At 40.3% G+C, this 22,495-nt stretch overlaps 1 protein-coding gene across 3 annotated transcripts in view; it reads right to left on the bottom strand.

The window, feature by feature from the left end:
• Positions 1-22,495, bottom strand: part of PALLD (palladin, cytoskeletal associated protein) — a 339,611-nt gene that overhangs the window by 184,414 nt on the left and 132,702 nt on the right. For all 3 annotated transcript variants that reach the window (XM_028519937.2, XM_028519936.2, XM_036031987.1), the window contains exons 3-7: positions 12,459-12,525; positions 11,092-11,197; positions 8,442-8,516; positions 4,240-4,381; positions 3,676-3,699 (exon numbers count right to left, since the gene is read on the bottom strand). In XM_028519937.2, the coding sequence (XP_028375738.1) occupies positions 3,676-3,699; positions 4,240-4,381; positions 8,442-8,516; positions 11,092-11,197; positions 12,459-12,525 (414 nt within the window). The remainder of the gene's footprint in view (positions 1-3,675; positions 3,700-4,239; positions 4,382-8,441; positions 8,517-11,091; positions 11,198-12,458; positions 12,526-22,495) is intronic.

Here is a 22,495-nt window from a genome sequence, read left to right as displayed (position 1 = left end):
TTCCGAATCGCAGAACCAAAACATGGACTTGACTAAACAACATCTAGGATGACGGGTGGCACTGGTGAGCAGAGATTCATGCTGAAAGGAGGAGACACCATACTGTTACATGTGTAATCTCCAACTGGTAAGATACTTTTTTGTATTTCAATTTTGCATGCTATTAGACAATGCTCTAAAAGTAACTCAATACAGTCTGTGGCTGTTTTCAGATGGTTGAGTAAGGGCCCGAGTATTAATAACTGTCAAATGAGTCTTCTGTGCTCTCTGTCCACCCTATTCCCCCAGACGGGGCTTTGAAGGATCCAATCAGCGAAAAGTCAGAATGTCAAGGAAGAGGCCCAGAGCAGGTAATATGACAAACGGATGTTGGTCTTAGGTAAGCTGACTAGCTATTAATTCACAAAACAGTCTGAAAGGATTTGTGATGTAAGCTGACTTCTGTCTAGACAGAGAAGGGAGTGTAAAACATATTAGACAGATGCAACACAGTAGTGACAAGAAAAACCTGTTTCAGTTGCACAAATGCACTGGGAGGGAGTTTGCCAGGTCCTCCTTTATCTAACTATCTAACCCCTATGGGGCTAGATCTAGGTCCTAGGGAATTTCAATTTTATTTCTAGAGCTTTAAAACATATTACACAGGAATAAGAAATGGAAGTGAAGAAAAAAGATGAAAAGAATGAGGGAAGAAAATATAGAGAGAGAGGGAGAGGGGGAGGGAAGGAGGGTGGGAGGGGGAGGTGGAGAGAGAGAGAGAAAGGATCTGTCTGACTGAACACTAGCCAGTGAGGAGAGAGCAGGAGTGAATCTGTCAGAGGAAGAGAAGAGAGAGTAATAAAATCTGAATGCTTAAATATGTTCCTGAGTTTCAAAGGCTATTTATGTTTCAGCATTTGGAAAACATCACTGACCTAGTCCTATAAAATTTATCTCTTGCCTCAGATGTATTATAGTCATGTCTGCTTTTCTCCTTTCCACGTAACAGTGGCTGAAAAACAACTAGCAGGAAAGCCAGTTCCTACATATATTTTATGTAGTTGAATAGGTCAGTGGTCTACTGGATGGAACAGTCAATCAGGTCATTTAAGGAAAGTAAACTGTTTAATACATATTTTCTTTTTCCTTGACAATGCCAATCGTCAAGTTCAAGGTCAAAGTAAGGAAAACATCTGGCTACTTGTACCTAGTTTTGTTAGGCACGCCAACACATTGTTTAAATAGAAATAGGTTTCAACATTTGCTTATTCTAAAGTTCTTACTCATAACAACTCACATAAAGAGTTGCTGGGATAGTCATTCCTGTGTTTAAATTTTTTGTTTGTTTGCTTAAAAAACATGACCATGGATTCAGTGCTATACACCAGTTTCAGGTTTCCCGAAGCAGAGCACTCTGATGCTCCACTGTGAGAGAGAAAGGAGCAATTCCAGCAGTGCTGTGGTAAACATAACTGTGGCAAATTATCTAAGGTCAGGGAAAACTAGTTGCACTTCGTTTTTAATAGCTTCTATGGCATATTTTTTATTGTATTGACAGGTTTGCTTGAAATGTCTCTCTACCAAGAAATATTTGTTTTCAGCAAATGTTATTATTGTGGTTGGAATGGAGGAGTCTGTTTTCTTAAATGCTTTCAGATTTAACAAAAGGGAAAAGGAAAATAAGAGAATTCCATCAGCATGGAGAGGAGAAGCTGTTTTATACGTTACCCAGATCTGTGGTTTAAAAGGAAGGTCTCCCATAGCTTTTTTTTCATGATTTTGCCACATTAAACCAAAAGGCATTTCAGTAAGTTCTAGAGATCAGATTACTCCAGGAAGCGATTGAAGACCGATCTTATTAAGGAATTCATGATCAAAACTATACTCTAGAAGCCCAAAGCAGCAAACCGTGACTGAAACAGGAGTGTCTGCGGCAGGAGGTGAGGGAGAGCAAGATGGAGGAGTTGGAGGTAGGAGATGCGTCTCTTCTCCCTCCTCACTCAGATTCACTCCTTCTTAGCCAGTACACTGAGCGTTTTCAACGGTCAGACACATACATACTCCAAAACTAAACTATGCAGTTTCTAACAAGTGGTTTGAATTTTCAGAAGATGGTTAGTTTATGATTTTCCAACACAGATCACGGGAGACATTTCGTAAATCATCACCACCTCTGCAGGTGAGGACAACGGATAACAACACGATGAAAGAGAGCTGCATGAATTCATTTAGAATCCAAAACTGCAACATCAAACACAGTCTTAATCCATTCCAGTAATAATGCTTTTATAATTTTTGGCCCAAGATTTTAGTTTCATTTGTACAAAAGGCATCAGAAGACAAAAATTACTCCATAGATTTGTTCACATGAACTTTCTTGCAGATAAAAGAAGTATGTGGTCCTCTGTCTCTGTCTCTGTCTGTCTGTCTGTCTCTCTCTTTTTCTTAGTAGATGCAAAAGATATGTCCCAATTCCCTATAGGATTTCCATATAAGCTCATGCAGTAGATTAAGTCTCAGAAGTTCCATGTATCAGGGAACCAGCATTATGCCATTTTATACAAAAACATCCCACAGACAAAACACACAGATGTGTATTTCCATGGTTCAGAAAGTGAATACAGTGTCTGATGTGGTGACTGACACACTAAGTGGGGCAACATGCTCTAGTTGTAACTCATGACAAGAAGGTACCAGATCAATTCCAGCTGTTCCCTAAAGATGTTACTCAGCATCCCTTAAACTCTGGATCCTAAGAGGATCACACCCTGCTTTCAATGATCCAATACCCAGATGTGAGAGGGTCAGGACTGACCGCAGTAAAGCTCACACAAAACCTTCAAGTTCTCAAAGAAGGGACAGATCAAGGTCACGGCTCCTGAGGGGCATATGGTAGGAAGGATCTGCTTGATACTGAAAGAGAGGCACAGATTTGATTGTCTACCTTTTGGTAAGAAGTAAAAGCAGTGACTTTGCTTATGGGAAAAAATACCAAGAAAGCAGTCCCAAGGAGGATGGACTATGAAATACCTAGGCAAAAATTTAGTTCCCTTTAAAAACATCATTTTTGTCCATGAGGAGTCAAAAATACATAAAAAGTCTGAGACCAGAGAAAAGTTGGAGCCGATGCTTCTGGATAACATAGCTCTCTGATGAGGTTGAATGACCTAGTAATTAAGCAAGATACCAGGGCAAGATGGCTTTCTTCATGCCTGCAGTACAGTAAAATTTTATGGCTTTGGACACATAAATGAGAAATGCCTGGTGGTCAGTGCTGCTTATATCTTTGGGCTGCTCTCATGCAAGACACATTTCTACGCTGGGGAGTCTGGATGTTAGTGGGTTTTGGTCAGTACAAGTATGCGGCAGACTGTTCTTTTCTACTGGAATTTTAGGAGGATGTTTTTTCATCGTTAGCTTAGTTTACTTTCTGAGTATAAAAGACTATATTTCAGAAAGCCTTAAGTCACTGAGCCTGACCTTCTTGTCTGAGTGGAACTTAATGTTTTACTAATAAAGAAGTTGATGTAAAACGCAGTGCACAGACCCTATGATAAAGAAGATATTGTCTTTAAGGGGGTTTCACGTTTCCAGGGAACTGCAAAAACATTGTTCTGCTTATAGCTTTGAAACAGAAACAAAGAACTATTGAAACCCCAAAGATACATTACCAAAGGAGGGGGAAAAGCTTCTTACCAGGTTCAGCTGTAGATCTGGGTTCTGTTTGCCACATAAGAAAAAAAGTAAATAAAAATGGAGTGTTAGAATGGGTCCCGTTCAATGTAAAGCAACCTGTCTTTTCCTATTACCTTGTCTAGGGCATGTCTGCAGAAATGTTATAGATGAATCATAACACTGAAGCAATAAGGGATAGATCAATTTACCTTTCTACAAATACCAAATCTTGAATTCTAGTAACAGCTTACACTAGGAAGTTATTTCAACTGGAATTTGTAGAAAAATCTTATAGAAGCTTGTAAGCCTCTTAAAAGTATTTGCCCACCTTTGAGTTCAAATCAACATGTGTTATTTTTTCCCTAAAGAAAGAACATATATATATAACTTTCCCCAGATTCTATGGGGGTCCATCAGCGAGCACCCCAGCTTCAATTTACTGGACCCTCCCATGGGCCGCATATCTCCACACCTGTCTATGAAAATGGGAATTAGTTCATCTAAAAGGTTAAAACCCTTGTTGATTTTTCCGAAGCTTGAGAGCAGACAGTGGTTGGATTTGGGAGAACGGGCGTCTCTCCTTACTTTTCTGCAGAATGCGGAAGTCTGGAGAGTCCTGGATCTCGCTCCCTTGTCGGAACCACTTGACCCGCAGAGGCGGGGCTCCGCGGACCCTGCACTCCAGGACCACCACCTGGCCCTCGGACGCCGCTGTGTTCTGCAGTTCCTGAAATTCGAGAAAAACACTGCCCATCAGACTGGTGCGTCCTTATGCAATCTCATAACAGAGAATAAGACTTCCAGATCTCAGAGAAAAAAAATGTGAAACTCGCATCATAAGAGAATTATTACTAACTCAGAGGAGGATTAGCACCTTTAAATTCATTCATCATCAGTTTTTCATAATCTCCACGTATGATAAAATGAGTATGATTTACCACTGGGCCTGTAGAAATTTTGGACGTGTCTGCAAATTTATTGACTCTTTTGTATGTACATACTTTTACAGTAACAACTGTTACCTTTCTTTACATTTAAGAGTAACTGGGTGGGATGCAACCTTCTTAAAACAATTACACACCTTATGGATGTGACTTCCTATGGAGACCAGACAGGAGGGAAAAAAAGACATACATTTTTCTTCACACGCTCCAACCTTCTCCCCCTGCCACCTCTGCCCAACCAGTCCCCAGTGTCAGGTGTACTAAGATGAAGCGTTTTGGTTATTTTCTCATTTTGAGGCTCTGAGTAAAATCTTTAAAAATGCAGCACTCTTCTCTTGCTGGCCTTCGTGTCCTCCTTCCTTGCCATCACCCTGCTGCGCCCTTCCCCCTCCAGACCAGTGCATTTTTACAGTCCAGCTGGTTAGGCAGTCATTTGGCTTCACAGATACAAAGAGGTACAGTTTTTATATCCTGGATATTAGATACCAAAAGCTTAACATTTCCCTTCCACATGTCCCCTCTCTACCTTCCTCCTCCAGGACTACTCAGCCATGGGGCCTGCCTAAACTTTTGACTAAACTTCTGACTATAGAGTATTGGCCAGGATATAAGGTAGGTAGAACTCTCAAAGTAATTCAAATAGGATCAAATAATTCATCTACTGATAGATCCAAAGCAAAAAAAATCACATTAGGAAGGGTGTGTTTTTTTCTGTTTTGCATTTGTTTTATTTTGTTTTGAAGTTGCCTGAAAACACAACAAGCTGTGTGCTGGGAAGAACCCATCCTGTGGCAAATGGCCTGTGGTGCTAACGGGCTACGGGAATTCTCACGTTCCTGCTGCTGGCAGAAGAACTGCAGAGGTCTAGTGTGAAGTCTGGGAAGGACTTCGATAAGAATTCTGGTGGTTAAGAATGTTTTCAAGGGAAAACGTTAAGATTATAAGCTATTTCTGATTGCATTTTTCTCTCCCACCTTATTTTTAATTGTAGAAAATCTGTGGCTATAATTGACTTTCACTTTCTGATTGGGTTCAGAAAGAGCTGGTTTAGCAGATCATAGCAGAGAGGTGTCGCTCATGGGGCCCGGTGTGTGTGGGTTAATTATTAAACACCCCCAGGCTTATCCAGGAAGCTATTTACGGTAGATGACAAGCGGTACACAAATATCCTTCATTTTTGAGCCTACAGGCACCAATGGAGACTCTGAATTCTTCCTAGGATTTGCGTGCTTTGTTCAAACATCAGAAAGTTAGAGATGTATAAATGGGTAGATGCCAAGGATTTTAAGCACTTAACACAGCATAGTCAGTCCAAGATTGCAATTTGGCTTTTCCAGGAGCAAAGGTTTTTTTTTTTTTTTTTTTTTTTTTTTTTTTTTTTATCTTGGCAAAAGCCACAGCTGTACAAAGCCATTAGGGAGCTTGTAGGAACATAAAGAGAAGCCTTCAGGGAGATAGAGCCAACTGTTAGAGGCTGTACTTGGCAATTTGGATCATCCATTTAGGGTAGCATTTGGGACCCCTGATGTTTTAGGGTCCATAAAGGGCATCTGTGGACATACATCAAGTCCACATGATATTATGATCCCTTAGAAGGGCCCAACTACTTGGGAAGAAATGCCACACAGTGCTCATTGCTTTCCTGGTCCCATGTGGATCTCTAATACTCACAGTTCCACAGGGCACACCAGTTCTGTGGCTCCAGCTAAGCCCAGTGGCCTGCAGGCAGAAGTGCTGGCTGTGAAACCTCAGGACTTTCCCCAGAGCAGTACAAGAAAATAGATGGAGGCACCCCTTAGACTGGCAAAGCCCACCTGCCATCACTGTCGACCTCTGTGCCCAAGAGAAAGGCCAAAGAAGGCACTGAGGTCAACCAAGCACAGGCTAACCTGAGTTCCAGATATCGGCAGATTCACTTCCTAAACCTGCCTCTCCAATAACCGCTGCCCAGGTGCACAAAGGACCGTGCAAGGCAGGAAGAGAAGGTGCACAAAGGGAAAAGGGAAAGAAAAGCAGATACAGACAAGGACAGACACGACGGTGCACAAGAGAGATGTTCCACAGTCCAGACACAGAAAGTGGCGTCCCTGGAGATGCCCAGCGAGGGTGCTCTGAGTTTCCCACTACTCTACGGTTTAAGATTTTAAATTCCATGTCAATAAAAATACAGACTTTTGTTTTACCTTTCCTTTTATGAAGCTAACACAGAGTGTTGCATGGCTCTCTTTTGGGAAAGGGGGAAGCACCACTAATGGAACGTCAGTGTCTCAGAACCTGGATTGCACAAAACGCGGTTTTGTGTCTAATGTTTGAGGATTTCTCCTCGTACCAGGAGGAATTCTGTGACATTTCCCCAAGCCAGGCCACTGTGGTGAAGCCTGGTGAGGAATGAAAGCAAAATCTTACAATCTCTCTTCTTCCCCCGACACCACCAGCATGGGATTTTATTTTGCTTAAAGCGAGAGGTGCGTTGGGCCTGACATCCCCCAAATCAACCATGACTCAGGCAGTAATACACCTGGGGACATGGATCTTCTGGTGATGGTCTCACAAATCTGCTTGTGAACAGGTCTTAAACTACATACAAATATGAATGTCTACCCCTCTGCAAACATCTCCTGTTCTAAGCATCAAAGGACGACTCCCCTGGCTGTTTGCAGTGTGATATTGGTTTTGGTAGGGTTTTACATGACTTTTTTTTTTTTTGGTAGTTTACCCAGGAGGGGACTTTGAAAATTTTGCCAGCTACTATCATTTGTTGCCTGTGTCCTGCAATAAATGATCTGTTTATGAAAAGGTCTTTAATAAAGTTGGATACAGGCTGGCTTAGAAGAAAAAAATCTTTGCCTAGATGAAGAAAATTAAAATGCTCTTCTCTACTGCCTCACAGAAGTTTTTATAGATTTCCTCTTCACTCTTGTCTTTAGTTTACTTGGCATTGATTTTTGTAAAAAGTGTGAGGCAGCAATCTAATATACTATTTTCACCTCTGTTGCAGTCATTCTTTACCCAGTGGTCTGAAGCTTTCTGTAGGTGTTGGAGTGAGTTCCATGCTGATTACTCATTAATTTGTCTAGCCTTGTGCCAGCTCCATGCTATCCTAATACTACGCACTTAGGAGGTTGTGATGTCTCAGAGGGCAAATCCCACCCCTTCCCTAACACCACCTTATTTTTCTTCTTCAGGGGTGTTTTGCCTATTCTTAGCATTTCTTCCATTAAACTTTTAGAATCAAGTCATCAAATTTAGTATTAAACAAATAAATACAAGAAACCCACTGGAAATTTAGCTAGATTTGCACTAAATTTATAGATCAAACTGGGAGTCATGATTTCTTTACAGTCTACCAGTCCACAGGCATGGTGTATCTCTGCATTTGAGGTGGAGGTGAGGCAGAGGGAGAGGATAAGCTGTTTACATGGAAGCATTTCTGAGTTGAGCAGTTGCCCAATGAAATGAATGTCATTCATTCAGCTTGGCAATGCAAAGCACCAACTTAGAACACATTAAAAATTAGTCATTAAAAAACTTTCTATAAAGGTTGCTGGGTTTTCCAAGTAATACCCTGGACAGAATTTTATCTTATTCTTTCTGTCCTGGTTTTTCCACTGTCCTTTGACCTCTATCAGGTCACTGACCTTGCCCACATTTCTTTGGGCCATCCCAAGCTCACAGTCACATGGCCATTGTTCAATACGAATCTACTGAGTCCCAAAGGTAACCATGATAATCAGTCTACTGATCTGTTTGTTTTGCTTTTTCAAGACTGCTACACGAAGCCACATGAGAGTGGAACGGCAGCACCAAAGCAAATGCAGAGAATGAGACTTGCGGATGTCGGACCTTTGTAAAAACAGGAGGAAAGTAGGCAGAAGTGGTTCCATCAGGTCTGCAGAGATATGAGGTTGGACTGTGGACCTGAAAAAGCAGAGACACATAGATCAAATTCTAAATACATAAGTTGCTGAAAAGATGGACTGAAGAAGCCTCTCATTATTAAGATTGCTCCACATGAACGAAACGAGTGAATGAAAGTCTCTCCATGTATCACTTTGCTGATCTCCTCTTACAGGCACTGTCTGCTTCCTCCCTGCACATCTGTTAGTGTTGTCTACCCGAGAGGATGTTCAAGGCAGAGTCCCCTGGTTCCTCCGGGATCTGTGAACTGTTAAATGCCATTACCAAATGGATTTCTGTGTGTGGGACTTCCACAGGGGTCTCTTTAAAAGCTCTCACAGACACTGTATTTTATTTTTTAATATAGTCTGGATTCATTGAATAAAAAGCACAAATTACTGGCAGTGGAGGGTAAATTATCAAACATCTACCTATCTTAATTTTAACTTGCATACTTTTTTGACATAGATAGGGATTATAGGAAATGAAGAAAAAGGGATATATAGTTTTTTCTTGATCTGCAGAAAACAAAGGTGCTCTGGATTTCAGAAGAGTGAATGGAAAATATTTGACTACAGTCATGCATTTTCAAATACTCTGGATTTATTCACTTCTCTATAAGTGGTTACTAGTTTTTTAACCTAAGATGGTGGTGATCTGATATTGTCTGTCCAAATATAACGATGCCAGAGGACATCATTGAGAAAGTTGGCAGAGTGGTAGTGAGGCTAGCATGGTAATGGGCCTTGTTCATTATCCTTGTAAGACTTTCCATAGGCTTATTACTCAGGAGGCCTGGATAACAAAGAATAGATGAACACATATAGTATAGTATTCACTTTATGTTAAACATATAGTATTTAGTCTGTGCCGGGCATTGTTCTAAGAGTTATATGGAGATGAACCGGCTGAATCCTCATGATAATCTTGAGATGGATGGCATCATTATCTTCATTTTACCAATGAAAAAAATAGGCATAGAAAACCTATATTACTTGTTCAAGGTCCCTTAGTAAGTGGTTGAACTGGGATTCAAACCCAGGCAGTATGAATCCAGGGCATTAACCTTCATGTCACCATGCCTACAATAATGCAATGGAGTTTCTCTGAACACTTCATTCTCCCAGTTATACAAGTAGGATACATGACCTTCTATTCGGTGTTCCTGTAAAATTTAAACCATTTTAAAATGTACTGTTTATGTTACTATGATACTTACATATATAGATGCACATGTGTCTTTCTGCTTTTAGGCTTCTGTGTTATATCTTAATATAGTCTATCATATTCAAGGGTTGCATGTGTACCCTTGTTTCCCATGTAGTTTGTGAACTGGGAACGGAGCTGGTGCTAATGTATTTTCTTCTGTTGTGAAATGCCTAACACAGTGCTAAGCATTGATTAAATATTTATCAATACTTAAATATGAGACATCAAAAAAATTCACTGATTTAATCAGAAATACTTCTGGAAATTCCACTATCATTTAGGGGTTTAAAGGAAATGCCTACAATATATGCCACATCCAAGCAACTTATAGTGGTTGGCTCTTTGCAAGTTTATGAACTCAGATGCCTTTTCTCTACTGTCTGCGTATCGTACATGTCACAGAGGATATGCCACTGACCTCTAATTACTAAAATACCTCTGAGTGCTCCATCAGGGAATGCCCACAAAACACACTTAACATATTTACAAGTAAGGCATGAGCTTACAGTTTAAGAGTGATGGGGGAAGCCTTTTGTGGGTGTTGTTTTTAAAGAAACTCACCATAGCACAAAGGCAAAGTAACATACATTTTATTTAGATTGTACATACATTTTATATTCGGATTGTAATATTATTACTTTTTAAAAAAATAATATAGTTGGTGTTTGCAAAGTCAACTTACTATGCTTTCTTTCTAGTAGTTTAGTACCATTGTTCTTTCTTGGAGAAAGCAATCTTACAATGAAATAAAAGCAAGATAAAATGCATGGTGAAGTCAAGGATTTGAATTTTTTTTTTCTTATTATCTGTTTAGTGCTTAGAGCGGGGGTGTTGAACTCATTTTAACCGGGGGCCACATCAGCCTCACAGTTGCCTTCAAAGAGCCGAAATAATTTTAGGACTGTATAAATGTATCTACTCCTTAACTGTTAAGGGGTTGAAATCACATTCGGCTCTCTGAAGGCAACCATGAGGCTGATGTGGTCCCTGGTGAAAATGAGTTAACACCCCTGGCTCAGAGGATGGGAACACTCTTGCTGGTATGTAGACTTCTCTTGCCTTCTCACTTGTTTAAATGAGATAGTGAGTTTGGCTGTAGACAGAAGAGAACGCACAAGTGGGGAAAACCACACAGTCATAGATCAGAGAGGTAGGTCAGGTTACTGGCTGTTAGGGAGGCTCCCAATGGAAGCACAGATGTTGTGGGATTGGTGGTGGGGCTTTGATATTTTGGTGGATCAAGAGGAAGAACTTTACCTATCATTTTCTTTTCTCCCAGTTTTTTTGTACTGAGGAACTATTTCAAGGCTATGGAATAGTAAAATCAAATCAACATAGAAGCCTGCCAGTGGCCCCGCTCCTGCGTGCCCCTGTCTGGCGTGCTCACCTGCTGCACAGGGACAGACAGAGGCTGGATCACAGCTGTGGTCACGCCTGTCTTTGGAGATGATGATCCTATTGTCAGGGACACAGAGGTTGTTTTCTTCTGAGCTCTGGAAAACAGGGAGGCAAGTGTTCAGTCAGAATCTTTTTTTAAAGCAGGAATTACTCTTTAAAGCATTTCCATAGAATAGCCCAGCTACTTTTTGTGTACTTAAAAGGGCTTCAGCTCTCAAGTGATTCAGAAATGGGAACAGTTACTATAGCTGTGGCCAGTCTATGCACATAAGGCACCTCAGTGATACTAGCAAAATAAACACAAGGATAAAAGTAGCTGTCACAGCATCCTTAGTGAGGATAAAGTATTGATGTTGAAAATCCTGAGAGAAAAGAAAATACTTAGAAAAAGTCTAATCTTCAGCAGTAAGATATTTCAGAAGATATTTGAAATCTACAGGATTAGGGCTCTATATTTAATTCAATGTTCTGGTGGTCTATTTTCAGTCCAGCAGCTGTTCTTTGTTCTGGATCTATATTTTGTTAAGTTGAGAGTGCCTTGAAACTTTTGTCTTTCTTAGTGCACAGAAGTTAGCAAGGTACAGCAGAGACAAAGGTTAAAAGGAATTGATTTCTAGACCTTGTTTGGTTCACTCATTGGCTGTGGAATCCCAATCAAGGCATGTAACTTCCCGAAACTTGAGATCCTTGTCTGAAGTGGGAGGTGGCAGAGTACCTATGTGATCTTATTAAAAGTCTCTTTATCATTATTAATATTTGGTAATTATTTGATGTTGAATGCATACAATTGTTATGTATATATACTAGCAGATCAAAAGAATTTGTTAACACACTCTCAATATTCATAGACTTTTCTACAAAATTCTGACAGATTTTATTTGAATTTTTGAAAACCAATTAAGATATTAACATTTTACTAATAATCCATGTGTCTTTGTAGGAAGAACTAAATTTTGAGATTTTCATGACAAGATCAAAGTAGAAATAGTCTCTATCCAAATGGAAACACATTGCTGGCCCAATGAGATCTTTTCTAGTTTATGTAACTACATCGATCCTCATTTATTTTTAGTAGTGATTTCATACATTTTCTCTCAATATGACTTTTCTTTTCATAAATTTATAACTGTTGTCTTTGAAACTAACATTATATATGTTTAGATTTTGGCATATTGATGATGAAATGCAGATTTCAAAGCTCAAATTCATAACTTAAAAATTATGCCCCAAGTTCAACCATTTGGTCTGACTGACACCAGCTGACCTTTTCCTTGAAAGTACAACACGGCGGCCTCACACCCCCACACTCCCGCCGCCAGCCTTCCCTGTGTAACTGAGGAAATCGTAGGCACTTACTGTGGCATCGCTCCAGGTTTTGAGAGGAAAGCTAAACTTTCACTGTCAGAATCTGTTGAACTGGCACCTGAAAGAGTCAAAAATAATAATAAAATTAAGATGTAAATAGTAGCTATAATTGCTTCAAAGAATAATGTTCTTTATTTTTAAAGAATAATATAGTCTGTTTTGAAATAGAGAACGGTTCAGACCATTTTTACTTGGATTGTATTTTCAGAAAATCATTTCCAAAAAAACTATTATGAAAAGCTGTCTTCAAAGCAACAATGTTTTTAATCCCTGATTTATTATTAATTTCATTTTTATCAGTTTGGCCATCACAACCATACTTTTAAATGGCTTATAAACTCTGAAATAAATTTCAGTGTGTCTGTGGGCAAAACATTCATGGTTTTAAATTTTAACCATTTCCCAGGAGACTTAATGGTGTGGATTATTAATGTCTTCATCACTCATTAATTAGGAAATGCTTTCTGACTCTTGGATAAAAGGGTTCATTCTTGAATAAAGGGGTCTCTGATTTTGGACCATGTTTTCCCACATTCACTTGCCTCATTACCATTTTTGAATTAAGGGTCAGATTTTTAGTCAAAATGCATACTGTACTTACATTTTAATGCTCATCTATTTTGTGATGAGAGATTTGAGGTGGCGTTTAAAATAACTGTGATGGTTAAAAGTATATTTTTGATATTTCCTTCATATGACTTGAGTTATTCAAATTACCTATTTTAAAAGTATTTTAATGTAAAATAATGCATACTTATGGAAAGGTAACCAAATAGCCTAGAACTGTGTGATACTGTAGTAAAGATCAGTTGGTGCCTTCCTTAGTGCCATGCTTCATATATTAGCAGCCTGGTGTGTGTTTTTCAGATAAATTTAATGTATCAACATACATACATTTATATGCATAGTTACAAAAATGGAATCACACTATATGTATTCTTTGCAATTAGTTATTTTTGCCTATCGATACATTTAGAACAGATACATTTACTGAAGTCTCTTGGATGGCTGCCTAGTGTTCCTTCCCATGACTACAGTCCATTTTTTTTCCAGCCTTTTATTGATGTGGAAACCATCATGCTTAGGTAATTCTGCTGGAATGTTTGCTGTCCCTTCCCATTTATTTCTATAACTACCGCCTAGTCTAGGCTTTCTTCACCTACTTCCTGGACCACCGCAATAGAGTCTTATCTGCTCTCCCCATTTCTCACTCTTCCAAATTGGTCTTCGCCCTATGTCACCTGAATGTTCCTGTCTTCCAGAACCTCCGGAATGCCCACATTCACAGAACCCCAGTCCACAGAGCTGAACATATGGCCTGGTGTATATTCCATTAGGTAATGGGAACACAGCAGTGAAGAAAACAAATACACACACACACCTGCCTTGGCAGAGATTACATTCTTCAGAGAACATGCACGGTAGATAAGGTAAGTAAATACAGTATGGTGGTGAATGAAATGAAAAATCATAAAGCAGGGTAGGGGCGCCAGGCGCAATGGGAAAGTAGTGGGATGCAGTACTGAGTAGGGCGGAGAGGAAGGCTCCACCAGGATGGGGGCTTTAAACAAACGAAGATCTGAAGCCGGTAAGGGCTTTCCCTTCCTGGTCTTTTCCCAGGACTGTACCTTTAGTTACATTACTCATCTTCGTAGGAAACTCCTACCCAGCCTTTTCTTGATATTCTGTCTTTTAAGATCAGCCCCGTGATTTTTCTGAGCTCTGTCTTCTCGGAAATCCTAGTGTTCTTGTTTACATTACTCACACCACTTAAAATGGTGCATCTGCTAGAAAATTATAAGTTCTTTGAGAACTGAAGTGGTGTTAGGAAGGGAACTACCAATTTCCGAACACTTGCTATTTGCCTGGCAGTCTGCTAGGCACCTCATGGCACTTAATTATTATAATAATGAAGCTCACTAAGAGGTTAGTTATATCCAATTACAGATGAGAAAATTGAGGTACCAAGAGGTCAGGTAATTTGCATAAGGCCATGTAACTAGGAAGCAGTGGCGATGGGATTTGCACTTGGGGGTTTGGAGCTCATGGTCCATGACTTGCCCCTTCCACACGAGCACCGTGTGCCGTGCACATCTGCATTCCTCCGAGGGCTTGGCTTCATGCCTTGCTCGTGGCAGGCCTTTAACTTCTGGTGGAATGAATGAATGGAACTAAGGAATAGCAAAGCTTGTTTAGGGACGACGAGGAGTTGACTCTGGGTAACTAGAGAAGAGCAGTATCTTGGTGGCAGGGGACCGGGGGAGAAATGGTGGGAGGCAAGTCTAGAAATGAAGGGTGAAATACCAGGGCCACAGTGAGGCATCTAGGCTCTGAGAAGGGTGAGCGGGAAAATCAACTATGCTGGGGGAACTGAGGGACTAGGGGGGAAAGCAGAGCAAAACAAGCAGCAAACCATCTAAAACAGGTGACAGGGAAGCAGAAAGTGTGACTGCGACGAGGAGGCGAGAGCTGAGCAGGGGAAGAGCCGGTAGACTCAGTTTTCAGAAAGTCACGATAACATGAGGGAGGTTGGTTTACTGGAATCGTGGCAGTGTTAAGGAGGGGGCTGGCAAACTCTTCCAGGAATTACCAGACACTCTTGACGTGGTCTGAAATTAGGAAGGAAAGAGCTACTTTTCATATCAGTCCAAACATTTAAATCATTTTTTAAAATCCCCTATGATTATCTCTATTTGGAAAGACATTCTTTGTGAATTCTTTTTTACTACCTTTTTCCAACTGACGTTCAGAGAAAGGTAAAGGATCAAAACAAAAGCTGGCGTCCCCTGAGAAGACATGTGCTAGTTTTTGCACACCTGTCCAGCCCTTGTGAAATCTCAATGTCACCTTCTGTCTCAGGTGTCAGAGCAGCTCCTGCAGATGGCAGCAGATCAGATCTCCCCATGTGTGCCAGCAAGCTCCCTTCCCTGCCCTCAGGGCAACCCTCTCCTCTTCTGCCTCCTCCCTTTCGTCCTCTGCTCTGCACCTGCCTTCAGGAAACACCACTCCTGTCTCCGGTTAACATTTTTCTCTGTATTTATCAAACCATCACTCTCATTGTTTTATGTAGGTGCCAATCTCAAGGAGGCACACGTTCCCATCCTTGCAATTACTCCCCACCTGTGCATCAGCTATGCACCTGCTTGAATGCTAACTCTTTCTGTTCTGCCTCCCACTCAAGAGTGAAGGGGTCACAGGCTGATCATCTTCGCTCTGCTCTCAGGATAAAGTGCAGGGGGAAGTGTCACAAAAAGACGAGTCTCCTGCCTTGACTGTGAAAGTGGCCCCTTTCTGTTTTTAAAACTTATCCAGTTTAATCCTTCCTTGTAGGAAAAAAACCCATAAAATACACAACAGCAAAAATTAAAGAAAGAAATCATTTGGAATATCACCATTTATATATTTTGGAGCACATACTCTTGAAGTTTATGCCTATGTACATAACAAATAATAAAATACATATTTAAAGGATGACAATGTTATCGCACTGTCCAATTATTGTTTTCCTTGAATTTAATGCATGTCAATAAATAAATATGTACTTTTATAGTTTTCTAGTGGTTGCTTCAAACTCATTTGTGTGAATTTACCATAATTTTATTATTCCACTAATGGATATGTGTATTATTTCCATTTTTTAACATCTTGTCAGGAAGGTGTGTAAAGTAGCAATATATCAAAATGCCCATTTCCCCATACTCATGAAATTACTGTTTTTAATTATTTTTATTTTTGCTAATCTTGCATCTTTCATGATTTTTAAAAAACAAATGAGATATAAATCATACAGCTTTGACTTCAGGAAATAGGATGTCTTCATAAAAGCAGGTATCAACCATTAAAAATTATACATGGATGTGCACATTTTTTTAAAACCCTGAATGAGAATCTCATCATGGAATACATCCTTTTGTACCTGTTTTGGATTTCAAAATTTAAGGACTAAGGACATCCTGCCCCCATTCCTCACCTTTCTCTCTCCCTTCTTTTGCAGCTGCTGTAATTACCAGCATGACAACCATCATTTAAAACGTTAAAAAAAGTGAGTGTAAATTCTGTTACCACTACTTTCTAGTTATATGACCTCATGCACATTATTTAACGTCTTAGTTCCTCAACAGTTTCTTAAACAAAAATCAGTTAAATTAAAAAAAAAAACGGCACAATAGAGTATACAGAAGAAAATGTACACATAAAAAAGGATAGTGGAATTACATATGATTTTTATATTTTCTTTTTAATCTGTTTAAATTTAAAAAATCAAAATGCCCTTTTTAAGATAATAATAATGATGGCTCACACCATGTGCCAGGCACAGGTCTAGGCAGTTAACTCCCTCAGTCCTTATAACAATCTAATTTTCTCCAGGGAGAGACTGAGAAACTGAATTCAGGGACAGTAAATGACTGTTCAAGTTCATGGTGCCGGAACTAGGCTAGGCAGAAAATATTGTGAAGAATGGCCAAAACTGGACTTACACTTCTTCAGCTTCCCTTAACACATTTTCAAGAGCCAGCAGAAGAAACCCTATGTTCAGAGAGGCTTTTTCTTGCTGGGATCAACAGAAGCAGCTACTTATGTAACATCTTAGCATGCATCAAAATGTCACTTAACAAGGGCAGGTGTTTTATTGGGTTATTCGGAGAACTGAGAACCTATAAATAAATATCAAACAGAATCCACCAATATGCATCAAACTTGAGTATTCCTGCCCCATCCTCACCTTTTTAATGTCACTCTGCCCTTTTCTCCATCAGACCCAACTCCTTACCCACAAGGTCAGGTTTGATCCAGCTTCCTTCAGCCCACACTCAGGACACCCACCCTGTCCTCTTTGGAGCTCCTAAAGCTGTAACAATCGGTGTAATCCACTTTGCAGTCAGGAGGGGTGGCAGCAGTAGAAATGTGAGCTGTATTTATTTCATTCGTTTACATTTCCCTTTCCTATTTACATCCCGAAATTCTTGAGACTGTCTCCATACCATCTAGTCCTGGAGAGCACCTCCCTCACCACCTAGCACTCAGTGTGGGCCAGATTCTGCTTCCTGCCTCCTTTTCAAGGACTTCGCTGTCTTATTCTCCCTCCATTCTGCAGGACCTGTGTTTTTTTCTCTTGGATTATTCTCATTAGCATATAAACTCTATTAGTTCTGGTATGAAAACAAACAAAGAAACATACAAATGAACTGTCAAAAACCATTTTTCTTTTCAAACAATTGCATGTCTGGGTATTGATCCAAAGGAAACAAAAACACTAACTCAAAAAGGTATCTGCGCCACCGTCCTGTTCGCTGCAGCCTTATTTACTGTAGCAAAGACGGGGGAACAACCTGAGTGTCTTTAATGGATGGATGGATGAGTGAGAAAATGTCACACACACAGACACACACACACACACACACAGAATACTACTCAGCCAAAAAAGAAAGAAGGAAAGAAATCCTGAAATTCACAACCAAATGGGTGAACTTTGAGGGCATTACACTAAATAAGTCAGAGAAAGCCAAACACCGTAAGATGTCACTCATATGTGGAATCTTAAAACAAAAATACAAAGCACAAACCTAAAACCAGAGATACAGAGAACAACGCATTGGTGGGCGCCAGAGGTGAGGGCTGGAGAGGGGGTGAGATGGGTACAGGGGGTGAAGAGGAACAAACTTCCAGTTGTAAGTCCCGGACATGTAACACGCAGCATGGCAACTACAGGACATAATGCTGTGTTATATGTTTGGGAGTTGCTAAGGGAGTAGATCTTACAGATTCTCCTCACAAGAAGAAACAATTCCAACTATGTATGGTGATGGATGTTAACTAGACGCACTGTGATCACTTTACAATATATACACCTAACAAATCACTACACTGTTCACCTGGAACTATTGTCATCTGTCAATTATACCTCAATTAAAAAATCCTTTTTGACCCCACACTGTTTTGTACATAGAGGCCCATATCTCTGCTGGTATTTGAAGAAGACATGCCCAACAATCTATTATTATTTATTTGTTGCTTCTCCTTCCACATTTTGCTAACTTTTCTCAACTCATTGCATTTGATCGTTGGTCCTTTCCCATTGCCCAAATCCCTCTTGTTAAACATCCTCAGCTGCTCTACCCAGCATTTCCTCCTGTCCTCATCCGACCAGACCCTCAGCAGCAGTGGGCAGAGCGGGCATCACCCTGCCTCCTGAAACACTCTCTCATGCCTCCCCCCAAAAAACACACACTCTGCTGGTTTCTCCCCTACCCCAGGGGCTCACCTTCTTACTCTCCTTCACTGGCATCTCCCCTTCTTGGAATTTCCACAGGGAGGAAGGATTGTCCAGGCTCAGACCTGGTCCCCTTTCTCCCTGATAGGCCTGTCCAGTAACATGTCCAGTCCCATAGCTTTAGCTACCATCGACATCCTGACACTCCCAAATGTTTTACTCACCCTGTGCATTTGACTACACTCATGTCCAATAACATGACATATCCACTTGGCTATCTAAATAGAGGCTTCAAACTTAGCACGTTCAAAACACAACACTTACCTCCCACTGTCTCCTGACCCTGTCCCTCCCCAGTCTTCCCCATTTCAGAGATTGGCAACATTGCCCACACCAATAGTAAAGCTGAAATCCATGGAGACACCTGACTCCTTTCCTCCCCTCACACGCTCATCAAATCCACCACATGGCTTTTGGAGTCCACCTGACTCTCCATCACCTCCATGTACACCACCACCTCCTGTAGTACAGTCATTTCTCCTCTACCACAGCAACAGGCTTCGAGCTGGTCTTGCATTATACACTGAAGCAAGTTTGATACAGGGTGGGGCCAAAGTAGGTTTACAGTTGTTCATGTGGCAAATAATACTGAATACAATGATAAATACTAATGCAAAAATAAACTGTGTTTCAGATATTCAAAACTGTAAACCTACTTTGGTCCCACCCTGTATAAATCAGTTAACGTGGCTTTTCAGTTTAAACCCTCCATGATTTACAATCTTATGTAGATAGACCTCACACTGCTAACAGTGACCACGAGGCCCCAAGGCCCCACGTCCCCATAAACTGGCTGCTGGCCAACCCTCCAAGCTGCCTTTTCTCTGTTATGTTCCTGCTACCTGGAACTTCCTTCTGCTCCTTGAACACATCTGGTCTTCCCTTCCCAGGGAAGGGCCTTGGGATTGTGCCTTCTGTGTGAAACACTCTTTTCCCAGTCTTCCTATGGGTTTCTTCTCAGGGTTCTGGTCTTAGATCAAGTGTCACCTCGTCAGAGAGGCCTTCCTGATGGCCTTCACCCATCAGCCACCATTACTTTCTTCCTGGCACTTGCTGGTGCTGGAATTATTTGTGAGTTTACTCTCCCTCCTCTTCTGGAGAGTCAGCAAAGTGCGAATGTGAGCTTATCCTCTTCACCAATGGGTCCCCACTGTCTACATGGCTCTTGCCTTACAGTAGTTCCTGAGTAAACACTTAATGGAATCTGAATAGTGCTCAGTATGTGCCCTGAAAAGTGCTTTGCTCAGATCCTAAATCCTGTTAGTAGCCTGCAGTGATCACAGGTAGACTACAGCTACCTCAGTAACGAGTTCATCTACCTTTTACTCTGTAGTGGTGGAGAAGGCAAACTCATGAGTCAGACCACCTGAGTTTGAATTCTGGAACCCCACATGTGAGCCTGTGCACACACGTGTGTTGAGTGTGATTTGTGGCTCTACTCTGTAAGCTTCAGTGTCCTCTGTCATACAGTGGGGGTCACTTTTGTAAAGATGAAAGATTAAGTAAAGATAAAGTGCTTGGTTCCTAGTTAAAACTAAATAAACAGCTACTATTCTTAAGTTACAATTTCTTTTGTACCATTCTGAAACTTGATGCATAAGAAAGTGAAATTTACAGTTTCCAACTAGTAGGTTGTTAAACTTCTAGGGAAGGCTTTGCTCCGATTTTTACATTTTACAGAAAACTTCCTACCCTCCCAAAGACCCTCCCTGACTACATGCTGAAATATTAATAACATGCTCTAGGAAACAATTCAATCAAGATATAACTTAGTCTTTTTAGTGCTGGATCAGTAAAATATAAAAATTTATTACTTTCAGTCATAATAGCCTAAGAATTTATCTCAAGTTCTGTTCTCAGGGATAAAAATACACTGAAATCTCTCAGGTTTAAAAAAATTTTATTATTCATATTTCACAAGGCCAGTGAGCTAGTTTTTTTATATTAGGCACAGGAGACCGAATCTTAATGGTCCTTTATCCTGACTCTGTCCAGCCTCCTTACCCTCCTCTCCACACACAGTCTATCTGGAGTCGCAGAGGCCCAACGGCGGCGGGCTGGCTCTGTAAGTAGTGTTACCATGTGCAAAACTGCGTGCTGGGAAAAAGCCCACTGCCTTTGTTGAAGTCCGGGGCGTGAAATGGCAGATAGAACTAGAGGTGCATTTTCCCGTATCGAGGACTGTCGGTTCAGAAGCCTTGCATGGAAGAACCAAATTTAAATAAAATTAGAGACCGTGTTGTGAATGTTTTTGGTCTACCAGCGTGAGACACTGAAACTGGTTTCAGAGCTAGAGACATTTTTCCTTTTTTCATACGAAAAGTGAGGATATCTTACACACATTGCAGTTAATTTTAAAGTTCCTTTGTGACTGTATAGCTCTTTATATATTTCTATTGTATCACTTGTTACAATATCACTTATCATTGTACGTTCTGTTGTTTTTAATGTGCTCCTCTCTGCTGTTAGGTATCAGGAATTGTGTCTTAATTATATTTGTGCCTGCACTGTCTTGCACCCAGTGGGGCCTTAAAAATGCTGGCTGAATTGAGTAGATAGGCTATGACTTTAAAGTGAATTCATTCAGCATATTATAAAAGCAATACACACTAAAATTCACCACATTTCTAGCAGTGCTGAAGCCAATAAAGCTTTTAATTTTAAGGTGCTCTATCTGAACTTGGATTTGGGAGACAACTCTGATCATCATTAAGGAGCAGGTTTTTAATGGAAGTTTAAGTTCCCTCTATTATATTCTAAAAACACTTCAAGAAGTTTGCTACCCAGCCTGCCCATAACTAATACTACTAACTTATTAAATGTTAAAAATCATTGTCATTCTCTTTCTATTACTTTAGCACTTCAATATGTGTATGACATAGTGGTTAAGATTATGGGCCCTGAAGAGAGACTGCTTGGGTTCAAATCCTTGTATAACTTTCAATGAGTCCCTCTAACCTCTCCGGGTCTCAGTTTACTCACTTGTAAAACGGGAATGCTAGTAATACCTCATAGGCTAACAGTGAAGTTCAAATGGAGTTTGAAGTTACATATGTATATTACGTGTGCATTTATAAGTCCCGTGCAAGTATTAGTTACTGCCATATACAGAACGTTTGCTTTTATTAACAGGACATGGTCCCTTGAGGAGCTCACAGATGTTTGCTTTCAAAGATAATGCAGAAGAACCTTTTCCTAGAAGCAAAGGTACACACTCTTAGCGAGTGGTAATAGTTACTTCTATAAATTGTCAGTTCTTGAAGGAGCTATACATGATGGCTCACATCCTGATTTTTTTCTGTTTTAAACAAGGAAGAAATTTGGTGGTACTAGACAGTTAAAAGTAGTAGAAAGATGAAGAATAAGGTCATGGAGACCTCAGGAATTTAAATTTTCTTTATATGCATGGTCTGGCACAAATAATGCCCCTTTTATTACAAAATCATAAGAATGTAATTATATAACATAACTATCACACTCAGGCACACCATATGACATTTTAACTGAAACGTTCAAATTAAAACTATAAATTAGTACACCCATATTATTATTACTCTGTCAACCACACTCATGCAGGCATTACTTCTGCCGGACACTGTGTTTTACTAATTTTGAAAAGCAACCAATTAACAGGATACACATCGATTTATGGATTTAGGGAATAATGTAAGACTGTGGTGCTTAAAACACTTTCAACTTAAGCTACTGGTGTTGGTCAAAACCCTGACTGGGTAGCTCAGTTGGTTAGAGTGTTGTC

Source organism: Phyllostomus discolor, chromosome 8, assembly GCF_004126475.2.
Source record: "Phyllostomus discolor isolate MPI-MPIP mPhyDis1 chromosome 8, mPhyDis1.pri.v3, whole genome shotgun sequence".
NCBI lineage: Eukaryota > Metazoa > Chordata > Mammalia > Chiroptera > Phyllostomidae > Phyllostomus > Phyllostomus discolor.
The sequence above is the reverse complement of the archived record's forward strand: the minus strand, read 5'-3'. Positions and strand labels throughout refer to the sequence as shown.